This window comes from Copadichromis virginalis, linkage group LG3 (assembly GCF_057382275.1).
Source record: "Copadichromis virginalis isolate Kocher_CV1m ecotype Utaka linkage group LG3, C_Virginalis_male_GT1.1, whole genome shotgun sequence".
Taxonomy (NCBI): Eukaryota; Metazoa; Chordata; class Actinopteri; order Cichliformes; family Cichlidae; genus Copadichromis; species Copadichromis virginalis.
Genome location: NC_140620.1, coordinates 61,709,270 through 61,722,334, shown reverse-complemented (window position 1 = coordinate 61,722,334; position 13,065 = coordinate 61,709,270). Strand labels below are relative to the sequence as shown.

General features: G+C 43.1%; 1 protein-coding gene across 1 annotated transcript; it reads left to right on the top strand.

Moving 5' to 3' along the window:
- On the top strand, window positions 1–12,865 carry LOC146716483 (mitogen-activated protein kinase kinase kinase kinase 2-like). Its single transcript, XM_085441470.1, has 8 exons — window positions 1–28; window positions 108–269; window positions 1,869–2,006; window positions 2,095–2,166; window positions 2,242–2,328; window positions 2,411–2,481; window positions 2,585–2,640; window positions 12,778–12,865. The coding sequence occupies exons 1-8, from the start codon at window positions 1–3 to the stop codon at window positions 12,863–12,865; spliced, it is 702 nt and encodes a 233-aa protein (XP_085297596.1).
- Window positions 12,866–13,065: the final 200 nt, after the last annotated feature.

Here is a 13,065-nt window from a genome sequence, read left to right as displayed (position 1 = left end):
ATGAACAATGTGCTGATGTCCGTATCAGGTAACAAACAGCGTGACACAAACGGAGAACATTGTGTCCACTCGATAATATGCTGCTCTAAAAAGGCTCCATCCTGCAGGCAAGTCGGCCCAGCTTTACTCGCACAGCCTGCCAGCTCTGTTTGAACAGAAAGGACATCTGCACAAGAAACACAGCAGCCTGTCGCTCAGCACCAACCGCCTCACTGAGCGGATCAGTCTCAGGTACGACACGCCATCACAGATGCAGGGAAACAGGAGCTGTAGGTGCAGCAGTGTTAATAATGTCATGTATGATGCTACCACTTGATTTTGAGGAAGGAGGATACTGTAAACCCAATTTTGTCTGCTTGTTCTGACCTGGATATTCTCTGTTGGCCACAGAAAGTTTACCATATCTGTAAAGATTCCTGACACTAAAGGTTGTAGGAGGTGCAGTGTAGGTAAGCAATGCCGAGTTACTCTGGTCAGTCTGTTTGTTCACGGAGAACAACTGCAGACACTTAGTCCTGCTCTCTCTGTTTCAGCAAGAAACCCATACACAGATAGTACATATCTGTGCGGGGCTGTCCCATCTGGCCTGGTTTTACTCTTGTGGTATGAGCCTCTTCAAAAGTTCATGCATCTAAAGGTTTGTACAGATATGTCGAACTTGCCACCTGAATAAATGTCTTCCTTTCTAACTCTAACCCAATTTCCACAATGCAAACCAGCCATTAGACCTGGATTACATAAAAGTAGACAGACAGCATATCAAAATCTGAAGCTGAAGAATGTAATTGATTTTTTTTAATAACATATGCATACTTTTTATTCAAGCCCAACAAGATTTTAGAGACTAAATAAAAGAAACGTTGTATAAACGCCGTCCAAAAACACCAACAGCACCTTCTCTGGGTCCAAGCTCGTGTAACTGAATGGTTACCATGTGTTTTCTGTGCTACAGGAACAGTGTTATCAGCACACAGTTCAACGCCAGCATGCACCATTAGATCACATAGCACAGATAATTGACAGTTTTTTTGTGAATGTCTCGCACATTTCATAACGATAATGTATGTACTGTGAGAACAGAGCTCTGTGTTAAGCCTGTCTGCAGTCCTAACACAGTGCTGCTTGGAGAAACACGCCTGTGCCACAACATTATGGAAAAGTGGCATCAGTCCAAAGACGTGCAGTTAGGGGATGGATGGATGGATGGATGGATGGATGGATGGATGGATGGATGGATGGATGGATGGAAGGATGGATCGACGGGTGGATGGATGGATGGATGGACGGGTGGATGGATGGATGGACGGCTGGATGGATGGATGGATGGATGGATGGATGGATGGATGGATGGATGGATGGATGGATGGATGGATGGACGGATGGGTGGACGGGTGGATGGATGGATGGACGGGTGGATGGATGGATGGATGGATGGATGGATGGACGGATGGATGGATGGATGGATGGATGGATGGATGGATGGATGGATGGATGGATGGGTGGGTGGATGTTTGGACGAACAGATGGACGGGTGGATGGATGGATGGATGGATGGATGGATGGATGGATGGATGGATGGATGGATGGATGAATGGATGGACGGCTGGACGGATGGACGGGTGGATGGATGGATGGATGGATGGATGGATGGATGGATGGATGGATGGGTGGGTGGATGGATGGATGGATGGATGGGTGGATGGCATCGGTTTATCTTTAATCTCAAGATTTAATAATCATACAAGAATTCTGTTGTGCTGTTTTTGACGGTTGTATGAACAGGTTCAGCTCAGGTTTAACAAGCATCACTTAACCATCCATGAGAATTTATTTAGTTTTTTTTGTTTTCCTTGGTGACTGTTTCACAGCAACTCGCCATCAGACTCCCAGATTCTCTTCTCAGCTGTGTGTTGGAGTGAGAGACTGTAGTAATGATAAACCACCAACCGGCCAACAGCTCAGGTTTGATATTATAGAGCTGAACGGCGCTCCTGTTCCAGTGCCAGGTAGGACCGTTTCTGCGTGTCTCTGCTGACTTCCTGAAGCTTCAAGCTTCAACTTGTTGCAACAAGCTTCCTTCTTTCCGTGCATCAGGAGATAGTGGAGCACTCAGAGTCGTGCAGGTAACCCAGCTGGACCGAGACACTGTTCTCATCACCTTGGAAAGTAAGTCCCCTCGCATATTGTGAATCCTTCAAATGTCTTTCATGCTCATTCTCAATCTGTGTACTGTTTGGACAGGAACTGTAAAGATCGTGAACCTGCAAGGACTTCCATCCAGACAGCTGGCTGCAGAAATAGTCTTTGACTTCCCCATTGAAACACTAGGTAGAAATAATGATGTGACAAACAAAGTGAATGAGAGCTGATGTGTGTCCTGAAAGCTGAGTGACACCTCCTGTTCTGTCAGTCTGCTTGCAGGATAGTGTGCTGGCGTTCTGGAAGCATGGCCTCAAAGGGAGGAGTTTCCATTCAGATGAGGTGATGAACTAGTAAATTCATCCAACGTTGGCTGAGCTCGTATCATGTGCTTATCATATTAGTTCTAAGTCATTACACATGTGAATTTTCACTTTATGTGCAGGTAACACAAGAAATTACAGATGAGAGTCGTGTGTTCAGAGTTCTGGGAACAAACAGGTATGTTAACTGTATGCTGACAAGAGCTATCAATCACTGTGAGAAACTAGTAATCCTAGTACATCAGAAGTAATCAGGATAGTATTTTTCTTGATACTATTGTTAATAGACCTGGAAGTGATTTTCAGAGTAGCATGTGGAAGTAGCATGAATACTGTTAAGTCTAATTGTTGAATGTCGCCATTGTGTTTCTTAAATTTGTATAGTCTTAGTTTAAGCAGTAGGATCAAAGCCATTCCTTTGATCCTGACCACCTCTCCAGCCACTCTGTGCTGGGGGAGGTTTTATTGTAGATACATCCTAACTTGAAGATCTGTTTGATGTTTGGTAGAGCTTCCTACCCTTTGTATGGTTTCACTGTGTTATCTTTGGTAAACCATACATTGGGTGTGGGGGAAGACTACCCTCTTTATGACCAAGGATGTTGTTCCTGCTTTTAGGTTTTATGACCCTTTGACCAACCAACAAACACACACACACACACACACACACACACATTCTCACACACACACACACACACACTCAGTGTATACATTTACATACAGTGCCTTGTCTTTGTAACCAAAGGGGGGTTGCAAGGGGAGGTGTTTTGTAAACTATTGTTTGAAGTTTGTCAATAAAAGGCGGCGAGAGGAGGCCACCAATGTGGTCATTTCAACGTGCTGGTCACAGACGAGAGGCCTCCCTTGCGCAAGAAATCGATCGAACACTGTTGCCTTGCTTTTCTTTCATGGGAATAAGTCCTGGATACAGCGGGGTCTGAGTTTAGACCCAACATTTATTTGGTCCTTCGGAGCCGGAGCCTAACACATTGCATCCACCGAGGAGAGGGAGAGGACGCCACCGCAACGTCTGGGATGATTGACGTAAAGCCCTGGTGTTTTTGGTTTGCCACCAGGCCGGGAAGTTTGCGCCTGACCTCCCCTCGGGATGGATGACGATTGACGGGATCCAGAGACTCTTCCCATGAACGTAAACAAACAGTGAGTACAGAAGGCCTTAGAGAGCGTCTCTATAACCGCGTGAATGAATGTGGGATCCTAGAAACGCGTCACCGTGATTCTGCGTGAAACGTTTGAGTCCCGGGGAGCGCTGGTCACGAGAGCGCACGTGACCCAAAACAATAGAGAGCGGCTACGGGCTGTGCGTTAAACGTGAGTCCGGGAGCGCGCTAGCCGCGTGAGAGAGACGCAGGCTTCTCCGCCGTTTGGGGCGTAGAGAGTTCTCCGCCATTTGGGGCGTGGAGAGAACCTAGGTTCAGAGTCCGGAATCTCCGCCATTTGGGGCGTTGGAGAGTGTCCGAAGGTTGAATTCTCCGCCATATGGGGCGTTTGAGAGTTTTCAACAGAGAGCGCTAGCTGTGCGTGCAGACGCAAGCGATAGGCCTATGTTGTGTGTGTGCGGGCCAGACGTGGTCTGCGTGAGTGTGGCTGATTGTTGTCTAGTAATGGAGAATAAAATGTGTAAGTCTGTCTTAGAAGGAGATGTAAAATTTATGCAGAAAGTTTTACCAGGCAGCACGCAGTATGTAGGTTGTTGGTATAAGAAATGTGGATTTGAAGGGACATTAGTGGAAGTTAAGTGTAAAATGCTGGTAGAAAGAATAGCTGTAAGTGTAGCAGGTAAAACAGGTAAAGCGAAGCAGAGGAAGGAATTGCAGTTAGCAGTTGCTAAGTTGTGGCTGGAGCAGGCTCAGAGGAGGAGAGAAGCACAGAATGTTAAAAGAGCAATATTGAAAGCAGTAGTTGTGAAACCTGAGGATGAAACTACAGCTCAATCCACTGCAACTACTCTAGAACAACACCGTAGAAAAGCATTAGGAAGAGCAAGAATGTTAGCAGAAAGTAGAGTCAGAGAAGAGCGTGAGAGAGCAGAGGTAGAAGTGGAGGAGAGATTAGAGGCATATTAGGAGCAGCATTGAGTCCAAGACAGACTAGGCAAGAGAGGAGACAGAAAAGATGAAGAAAGTTTTTCTCCTGATCAATTCCGCGAGTGTGAGAGTGTCTGACGTCATGGTGTGTGTGAAAGGTATCCAGCTGGGGCAGACGTGATTCTGCAGGTCACCTGCCCAGTGGACAAAAAGAAATAAAATAGTTGTGTGGATGAATGATAGCACGAAGAGTGTTTGGTGTTTCTAAGTCTGAAACAGCTGTAATGCTATTTTCTGTTTTGGAGAAAAGTACAGTTAAAGAAAAAAAACAGAGAGAGATGTGTGTTGTTTTAAGCAGTGATGAGAATAATGGAAGTGTGATGAGAGATGAACACAAAAACATACTGAAAATGCATTAACTATACTAACCCCACATGCATATACACATACAATGATACTCATGAGACCAGACAGCATCTTAAGCATGAGATTCTGTTTGTCATCTTGTCCAAGTCACTAGTAAGATGAAAGTGATACATAGACTAGTGGACTGAATATTATAGGAGGACAGATGGTTGCATCATAGAGGAGGAAACAGAATGCTGATGAGAGGTCTTGAATGAGTGAGTTGAGTGAGCTGATTGTGAGTTTCTGGTGTGTGAAGAAGTTTTACCATGGCACACATTTAGTTACATGAGAACTAAAACTTATTATGTGCTAAGACAACAGGGTTATGCTGTATGTTGTGTGTATGGCTGATTGGATGAATGTTTGAGATTAAACTGGCTGTTTGATTTGTCTTTATTACTAAAGTTGAACCTGCCAATTGGGTTGTTACGATTTATCCCCCTGGCATGAAGAACACGTGTCATGACTTAAACAAGGCCTTTCTTTCCATTATTTTCTTTGATTTCTTTTATTTTCTTTCTTTTATTTTGTTACTTTCATGGTGCACTGAAAGTTTTGTTTGATGATCTCTGTTGAGCAGATCTGCACGATTAGAATCGAAGCGTCGTCGAGAAAACTGTTGCAAAGTGAGCTTCCCCAAAATTAAAATGGGCTCTTATTTGGGACAATCAGGAAACAAGTTCCTGTCCAAAAGGATTCAACGAGGAAATCCAGTCTAAATTATTTTTCTTTTTGAAATGACGTTGTTTTGCTGAGCGTGGAAACGGATGCGACGATAATTTCCACAATTAGCAAAAGAAGGAATCACTGAGTGAATGAGTAAGAATTTTAAAATAAATGGGGAACTGACTGACTGACTTAACACCATTGTGTGACGTCAACCCCCACTTGACAAAGGTGTGGATGTATCTCTGTGTGTGTCTCTGTTACAGGAGCAGAAAGATGATAGCAACATCTGAGGTTGCGTGATGGTTTAACCTTTTAAATGCCATTTTTATGTTTGTGAATCTATCAGAGGTGTGTTATTCATGGGCTTGTGGTACTCACAGAAGTTACTGTGAGAAAGTGTGTACACACCTGCGCAGCGCTAACATTTGCATTTTTTCTTACAGCATTGCAGTTTTTCATGTGATTTGATGATGTGGTTTTTAGCAGAACAACTGGTGGATGTTTGTTTCTTTATTTCAGGTTTTGTTTTCTTTAAGAGTGCATGTAGCATTCAGCAGAAGTGGACAAGTGACATGAGTAAAACAAATAAGAGATTACGATATTTATGGAATAGTTTATTATGGGCTCATTTGCTGGCCACTTTTGGACCCATAATAATATATGAGTGGAGTGACTTTGCTTAAGGGAAGTCACCGATTACATTAATGTTAACTGAGCACATGGGATGATCCATGTTTGAGGCGAATTATGGTAACAATAGTGATTTAATGATTTGAGAAAACCTGCACATGACACTTGTCTTGCTGATGCTGAATGCTTGTTACCCTTGTGATATACTTGTTTATAAGTGTGAAGTTTGATTTTACTTCCAGATCTTGTTTTCCAGGCCATGATGGTGAGTATGCAGGCTCCTGGTGGAGCCAGTTTTTAAGGCAGGGATCCAGGTTTGGTGAGTTGACGCATGAGAGTGTCCATGCGTCAAGAGGTGGGGTCCAGAAGTAACATTAAACAATGTTTTCTATTATTGTTGCAGTGATTTGTGTGATTAGCTGTTTATTTACAAGTATTAAACCTATGCAAGTGGTGCATCCTTGTTCAGATGAGGCTTTGATGGCCTATAAGTGAAGTTCACTGATTACAATGTGGAATAACATTGAGATGTTAAATAATTTGGAATAAATTATGGGAAAACGTAGGAGTTTAATGAGTTTAGAATAAACCTGCAATGATACTTGTCTCTGTGATGCTGAATACTTTATTACTCTTATGATCTACAGTTGGTTGCAAATGTGAAGTTGTTTTAAATTTAAGACTTTGTCTTCTGTGATACAGGAGCTGGGAGCTAAACAAGCTGAACATTAAAGTGCTGATTAATGTTTTTACACAGGGTTACAGCTTGGAGTGAAGCTGCTCCAAGGGACAAACCCTGGAGATTGTTTTAGGGAGACTGTGCAACATTCTTGTACATGTCTCATTGGGGAGTTGACACATGGCGAAAGCCGTGTGGCGAGAGGAGTGTCATTTTTTCAATTTGTAGATGTCGTGAGATGCCATGATGAGAAGGAGTGACTGAGAGGATCGCCCACAAAATGGAACCTGAGGGAGCGTGCCAAGCTCCAAAAAGTGACAGCGCAGAGGAGGTCCAGCGATGGACTTGTGGTTCTGTGAACAGCACAAATGCAAGGTGACTGTAAAATAACTAACAGCACTTTTTCCACTATTGAAGCCAGTAACTTACTATCCTAAAAGATTAGCTCTAGTTGCTCGTGCTTTACCTCCATGCGTGAGATCAGTATGTGCAGCAGCTTAAGCTGTACAATGTTTCAGGAAATAGTTTATTTCACCTTTTGCAATTGTTAGTTCCACACGAGGTAGATGTTTACTATTGCAGACTAAACTTACATTTCTGTCACCTACAAGACACTTGTCTTTAATGTTACTGTTACTCTCACAACCACACATATTACCATAAAGTGGTGCAGAATTCTGAATCTGTCCAACCCTTTTTGCCAACGGAGGAGGGCACTTCTCATGAGTGTAGAGAGCGCGAGGAGAAGACGTGTAAGCTGAGGGATGACTTAATAGATGTGCCACTCGTTGAGGGAAAGGTTTGGTTTGTTGATGATTTGAGTTTTACAACAGCAGAGGGACAGACTAGAACACGTTTTACTGTAGCAGACAGTGAGAGAGAGTTATCTATGTAGGACAACTAGCATGTTTCATATTTGCTTGAGCAGCAGAGATGCTAGCTTTAACGGAAGCGTGTAAAGCTGTAGAGAGACAATATACACTGATAGGCAGTATACATTTGCTACTGTACATTTCTTTGTAGTGCAGTGAGTGAGACGAGGTATGACAACCTCAACAGGGAAACCTGCAGAACACACCAAACTCTTGCAAAATCTGCTGGAGGCAGCGTTATTAACCAGTGGAATTGCCGTTTGTAAATGTGCAGCACACATGTGAGGGAAAGATCCAGTTGCATTAGGAAAAGATTTTGCAGATAAGATCGCAAAAGAGGCAGCTGTAGTTAAACATGGTGTTAACCTTTTATCAGTACAGCATTAGCAGACATGCAGGCCCACTCACCTACTGCAGGACAATAGTTGTGACTTACAGAGGGAGCAAGCTTGCAGGATGATTTTTTTTTTTTTATCTGTGTGATACACCAGTACTGCCTAATAATTTGTATAAGACTGCTGCTATTTTGAGCCATTGGCTATGCCATGTCTCAAACAGGAGGGAGATGAGCAGTCGTTATACTCACTCTAGGATTATTAAATACTTTTAAAAAAAACATTTTTGCAGAGAGAACTAATGGAATAGTAAAGTTAAGATTTAGGAAGACAGGCAGGACATGGTTAGACTGTATAGAATAAGTACACGAGGATTACTCCAACAGAGAATGGTCTGACTCTTTGAGATTACACATGTTAGAGCATTTAGAGTTCCAGTCTTCTGTAGTGATGATAGAAAAGCAGAAGAGAGAGCATATTAGCAGATTAGATGCTTGAAATGTTTAAAAGTAAAGTAGTCAAGAGAACAAATGATCTGCCAGATGATTCTGTTTCTTCGCAGCCTGAAGTCTGGAGATTGGATGATGATAAGGCCATGGAGAGGAAGTGCTGGTCCAGTCCATGGTGGGAAGGTCCATATCGGATGCTGCTGACGACGACCACAGCAGTGAAGATTGCCGGAAGGAACACTTGGATATATCAAGCGCACTGCAAGAAGGTGACACACATCCAGGCCAGCTCGGAGTAAGTGGCAGGAAGACCGGGAACAAAGGGGGGGGAAAGCCTCCAGGGCCCCTCGTCTCAATCCGGTGAAGAAACCAACTGAGCCACAGGTACTCATCAGAATGGCTGGGAATGTGCTGTGCATCTTCTTGTGCCTGTGGACCCTGAGTGGGATGACAGGAGCGCATTGGGACAGAGCAAATCACACCCAGTACCCGCATGGGTTTTCAACCAACTACTGGTGGCAGTTTAAGAACACAACCGGATAGCATCACTTGGAGTGAGACAGTTTGTTTGGTTGCTTTAGCAACACATCCAGGAACACTGCCAACTTTTCAACTGCTCTGAACCTGAATGGAAGGTTGATTCACCAGTAGCTGGGAAGGTGAACTGCTCTGGTGAGACAGACCTGCTCGTCTGACTCAAAGAATATGACTTGTTGCAGGACATTATACAGTTAAACGAACTGGAAACAGGCCAATTGCCTATGTGTATGAAGGACAATGGATTAGCCCAAGTTGGAGATTAACCATGGAACATGGCAACATCACTTATTCTTTTGTCTTTTGCAAGAAGGATGTAAACAGAGAAGCCTTTTGTCTACATTTACATCATGAACACTTGAGGTTTTGAGCCAAGAAGATCAAAACAGCTTGATCCAATTTCCTTTACAAAGCTTTTTCTGTGGTGACAACAGGACAGGAGAAGAGTTGTAAATGCAGATAATTCACCAGTTGACTCTAACCCCCACAGGATGCCTACAGTGAAAAGATTTGGGGGGTTGATAGGAGTCATAAAGAAGGGTGTTGACCAGGCTGCAGCTTTGAAGTTAGCTGAGAGCCATATGGACAAACAATAAAGTCAACTGATGCGTTTAAATACCTATGTCTGTATACAGTTGGATTGTAGAGACATATGATTTTTGAGAATGATGATTCTTCTTGTTTGACCTTTGACATTCAGTTGTGTACTTGAAGAAATACATAATGAATTGCACGACAGGAGTAGATCCGCCACAAGGCTGGATAGCTTGGTTACCGTCTGGTCCTTGGTGGCATCTTCTTTTGAAAATATTAATTCCTGTTTTTGAACTGTTGATACTGATTTGCTTATGTATAGGATGTAGTTTACTGTGCATGAATGAAATCTACACTGACACTGTCAAACAAAGGGTGCATAAGTTGAAATTTAAGTATACAATGACAAAAAGGAGGGAAATGTTAAGTCTAATTGTTGAATGTCGCCATTGTGTTTCTTAAATTTGTATAGTCTTAGTTTAAGCAGTAGGATCAAAGCCATTCCTTTGATCCTGACCACCTCTCCAGCCACTCTGTGCTGGGGGAGGTTTTATTGTAGATACATCCTAACTTGAAGATCTGTTTGATGTTTGGTAGAGCTTCCTACCCTTTGTATGGTTTCACTGTGTTATCTTTGGTAAACCATACATTGGGTGTGGGGGAAGACTACCCTCTTTATGACCAAGGATGTTGTTCCTGCTTTTAGGTTTTATGACCCTTTGACCAACCAACAAACACACACACACACACACACACACACACATTCTCACACACACACACACACACACTCAGTGTATACATTTACATACAGTGCCTTGTCTTTGTAACCAAAGGGGGGTTGCAAGGGGAGGTGTTTTGTAAACTATTGTTTGAAGTTTGTCAATAAAAGGCGGCGAGAGGAGGCCACCAATGTGGTCATTTCAACGTGCTGGTCACAGACGAGAGGCCTCCCTTGCGCAAGAAATCGATCGAACACTGTTGCCTTGCTTTTCTTTCATGGGAATAAGTCCTGGATACAGCGGGGTCTGAGTTTAGACCCAACAAATACTGCTAGCATTAATGGTAGCATTAAAGCAGGAGTCACACTAGAGTGTTTGTTCTGTTGGTTACTCAGATCCAAGGATTTAGGAAATGCAGCCTATGTGTTTGCATGCAGCCCTCCAAAGAAAAACAGCCATTAAAGTTACCAACTACCGTCTACCTGACACTTTGTACAGAAAACTACTTTCCTTAGTGCTAATTTTCTTTATGCTAGTACCAAATCACAACAATAGTCACTTCAAGACACTGTATATTGTAAGGTAAAGGCCCTGCAATTATGGTGCACAAAGGTGAAAAACTCCCTTTTAGCAGGTGAAAACCTGAACCAGGCTGGGGGAGGGGCGGGCATCTGCTGCGATTGGTTGGGGGGGTGAGAGGAGGAAGACGGGACAAAGACAATCTGGGGAAGAGAGCCAGAGAATATTCTCAACTAATGATTGAATGCAGAGAGGTGTTTAAACAGATAGTGAGTGAAAAGGGCGACTGAAGAAGAAACACTTGGTGCATCACGGGAACCCGCCAGCAGCCTAGACTTAGGCTAACTAAGGGAGGATTCAGGGAAGAAAGGAAAGTTTGAAGCCTAATGTTAAAAGTAGAGAGGGTGTCTGTCTCCCAAACCCAAACTGGAAGCTGGTTCCACAGAAGTGGTGGCTGTAGTTCAGGTGGGGGAGCAGGTCACCTACTCCCCGTCTACATGCCAGATATCCTGCATGAAAGTTGCTCTTCGGTGCATCCGTCAGAGTATGAATGGGTGTGAACGGGTGAATGAGGCAAGCTTTGAATGCTCAGAGTAGAAAACCACTATATAAGAACCGGTCCATTTACCATTTACCAAGAGGGGCCTGGAAACCGAAGGGTCTGGCTCCCATTTTACTTTTAAATACTTGGAACGAAGTGCTCTAATGGGGTGATATGGTACTATAAGGTCATTAAGATAAGACAGGGGCTGATTATTCAAAACCTTTTATGTGAGGATTTTGAATCTTTTATTCTGGATAAAACAGGGAGCCAATAAATGTTCTGTTTCTAGTCCCTGTCAGGACTCTTGCTGCAGCATGTTGCTCAGAGCAGTCTGGAATTGATTTTTGACTAAATAATTAAAACTAATAATAATATATTACTATATTATATTACTAACAAATCCAGGACACCCCTGTTGATCCAGCAGCTCTTAATGAAGTTTGTAATAAGAATCGTGGTGAGTTCATTAGAAATATTTCACTTTTCTTTTTTAAATCAGTCATTACTGGAATCATCTGAAGTGCAAAAACAGTGGGATTATATATGAGAAGGACGGACTCAAAGACTGTCGTGTATCACATATGTATTACATCGATGTCCAAAATCAATGCATCATTAATGAAACTGAAACAAAAGTACTGAATTTCATGTGGAAGACCAAACCTCAGCATTCAGGAAAGTCTTATACAGGAGCAAAGATAATGGACGTTACCCGGAGTTTTCCACTGTGAAACCAGGAATAACAGCTTAAAAATGTTTCTGTGATCTAAATCATTGTCAGCCTGGCAGGCAAATAGCGTGGACACCAAAGTTTGTGAACGTGATAACCTGAGAACAAAGACATGTAGGATTTTAAATCGGTACCATAGGTGTGTCTACTGGGAGGCTGAGGCTTGGCGCTGCTGGCTGCCAGTACTAAGTATTATTATACAACCCTTATTTAGTGGATCTTATCTTCTTTCCTTGTGTTTCAGTTAGTTTTTACTCAAACTGGGTGTAGAAGGAATCCCTGCAAAGGTTTCTTTTTCTTCTGTGTTATGTTTTATGTATTTCTCAGCTCTTTGCTTCCTTTTTTCTACTTTAAACTTGTTTGTATGCTGGTGTGTAAATGTTCACACTTATCATAAAGTTTAAAAAAGTAGTAGGCGTGGTGATGAGCAGAAACAGGAGTAAAACTCCAGTAAGTGTACCAGTACTGTACCAGTGTGTAGCATTAAAGTCAAACTACAGTGGTTGTAGTATCAGTAGAGTAGTGTTAGTACTAGAGGTGGGAGGAGTAGAAGCAGGTGGAGGCACTGGCTTTAGGTTAGTACTGCCTTTCTCTGGTTCTCCTTTACAACTCATCTCCTTCTCATTTGCTGACAATGTGCAGAGACATCATCCTTCAGAGCACACCGACTGATGACCCGTCAGCACTGAGCAGCCTGTACATCCTGACAGGACACGAAAGCAGCTACTGAGAAAGAACACGGGGCTCATTCGACGATGTTACCAAAGAAAAGCACAGCCTGTCTGTAACTGTGGGGTGGAAACGATGCTCTGTTTCACTGAGGCTGTGCCAGGAAACGGTTCAATGCTGGGAATGACAAATGTTAGGAAGGTATCCTGCTGACTGTCCAGCCTTCACCTGTACACAAGACACCTGTCAAGGTCCTCGCTG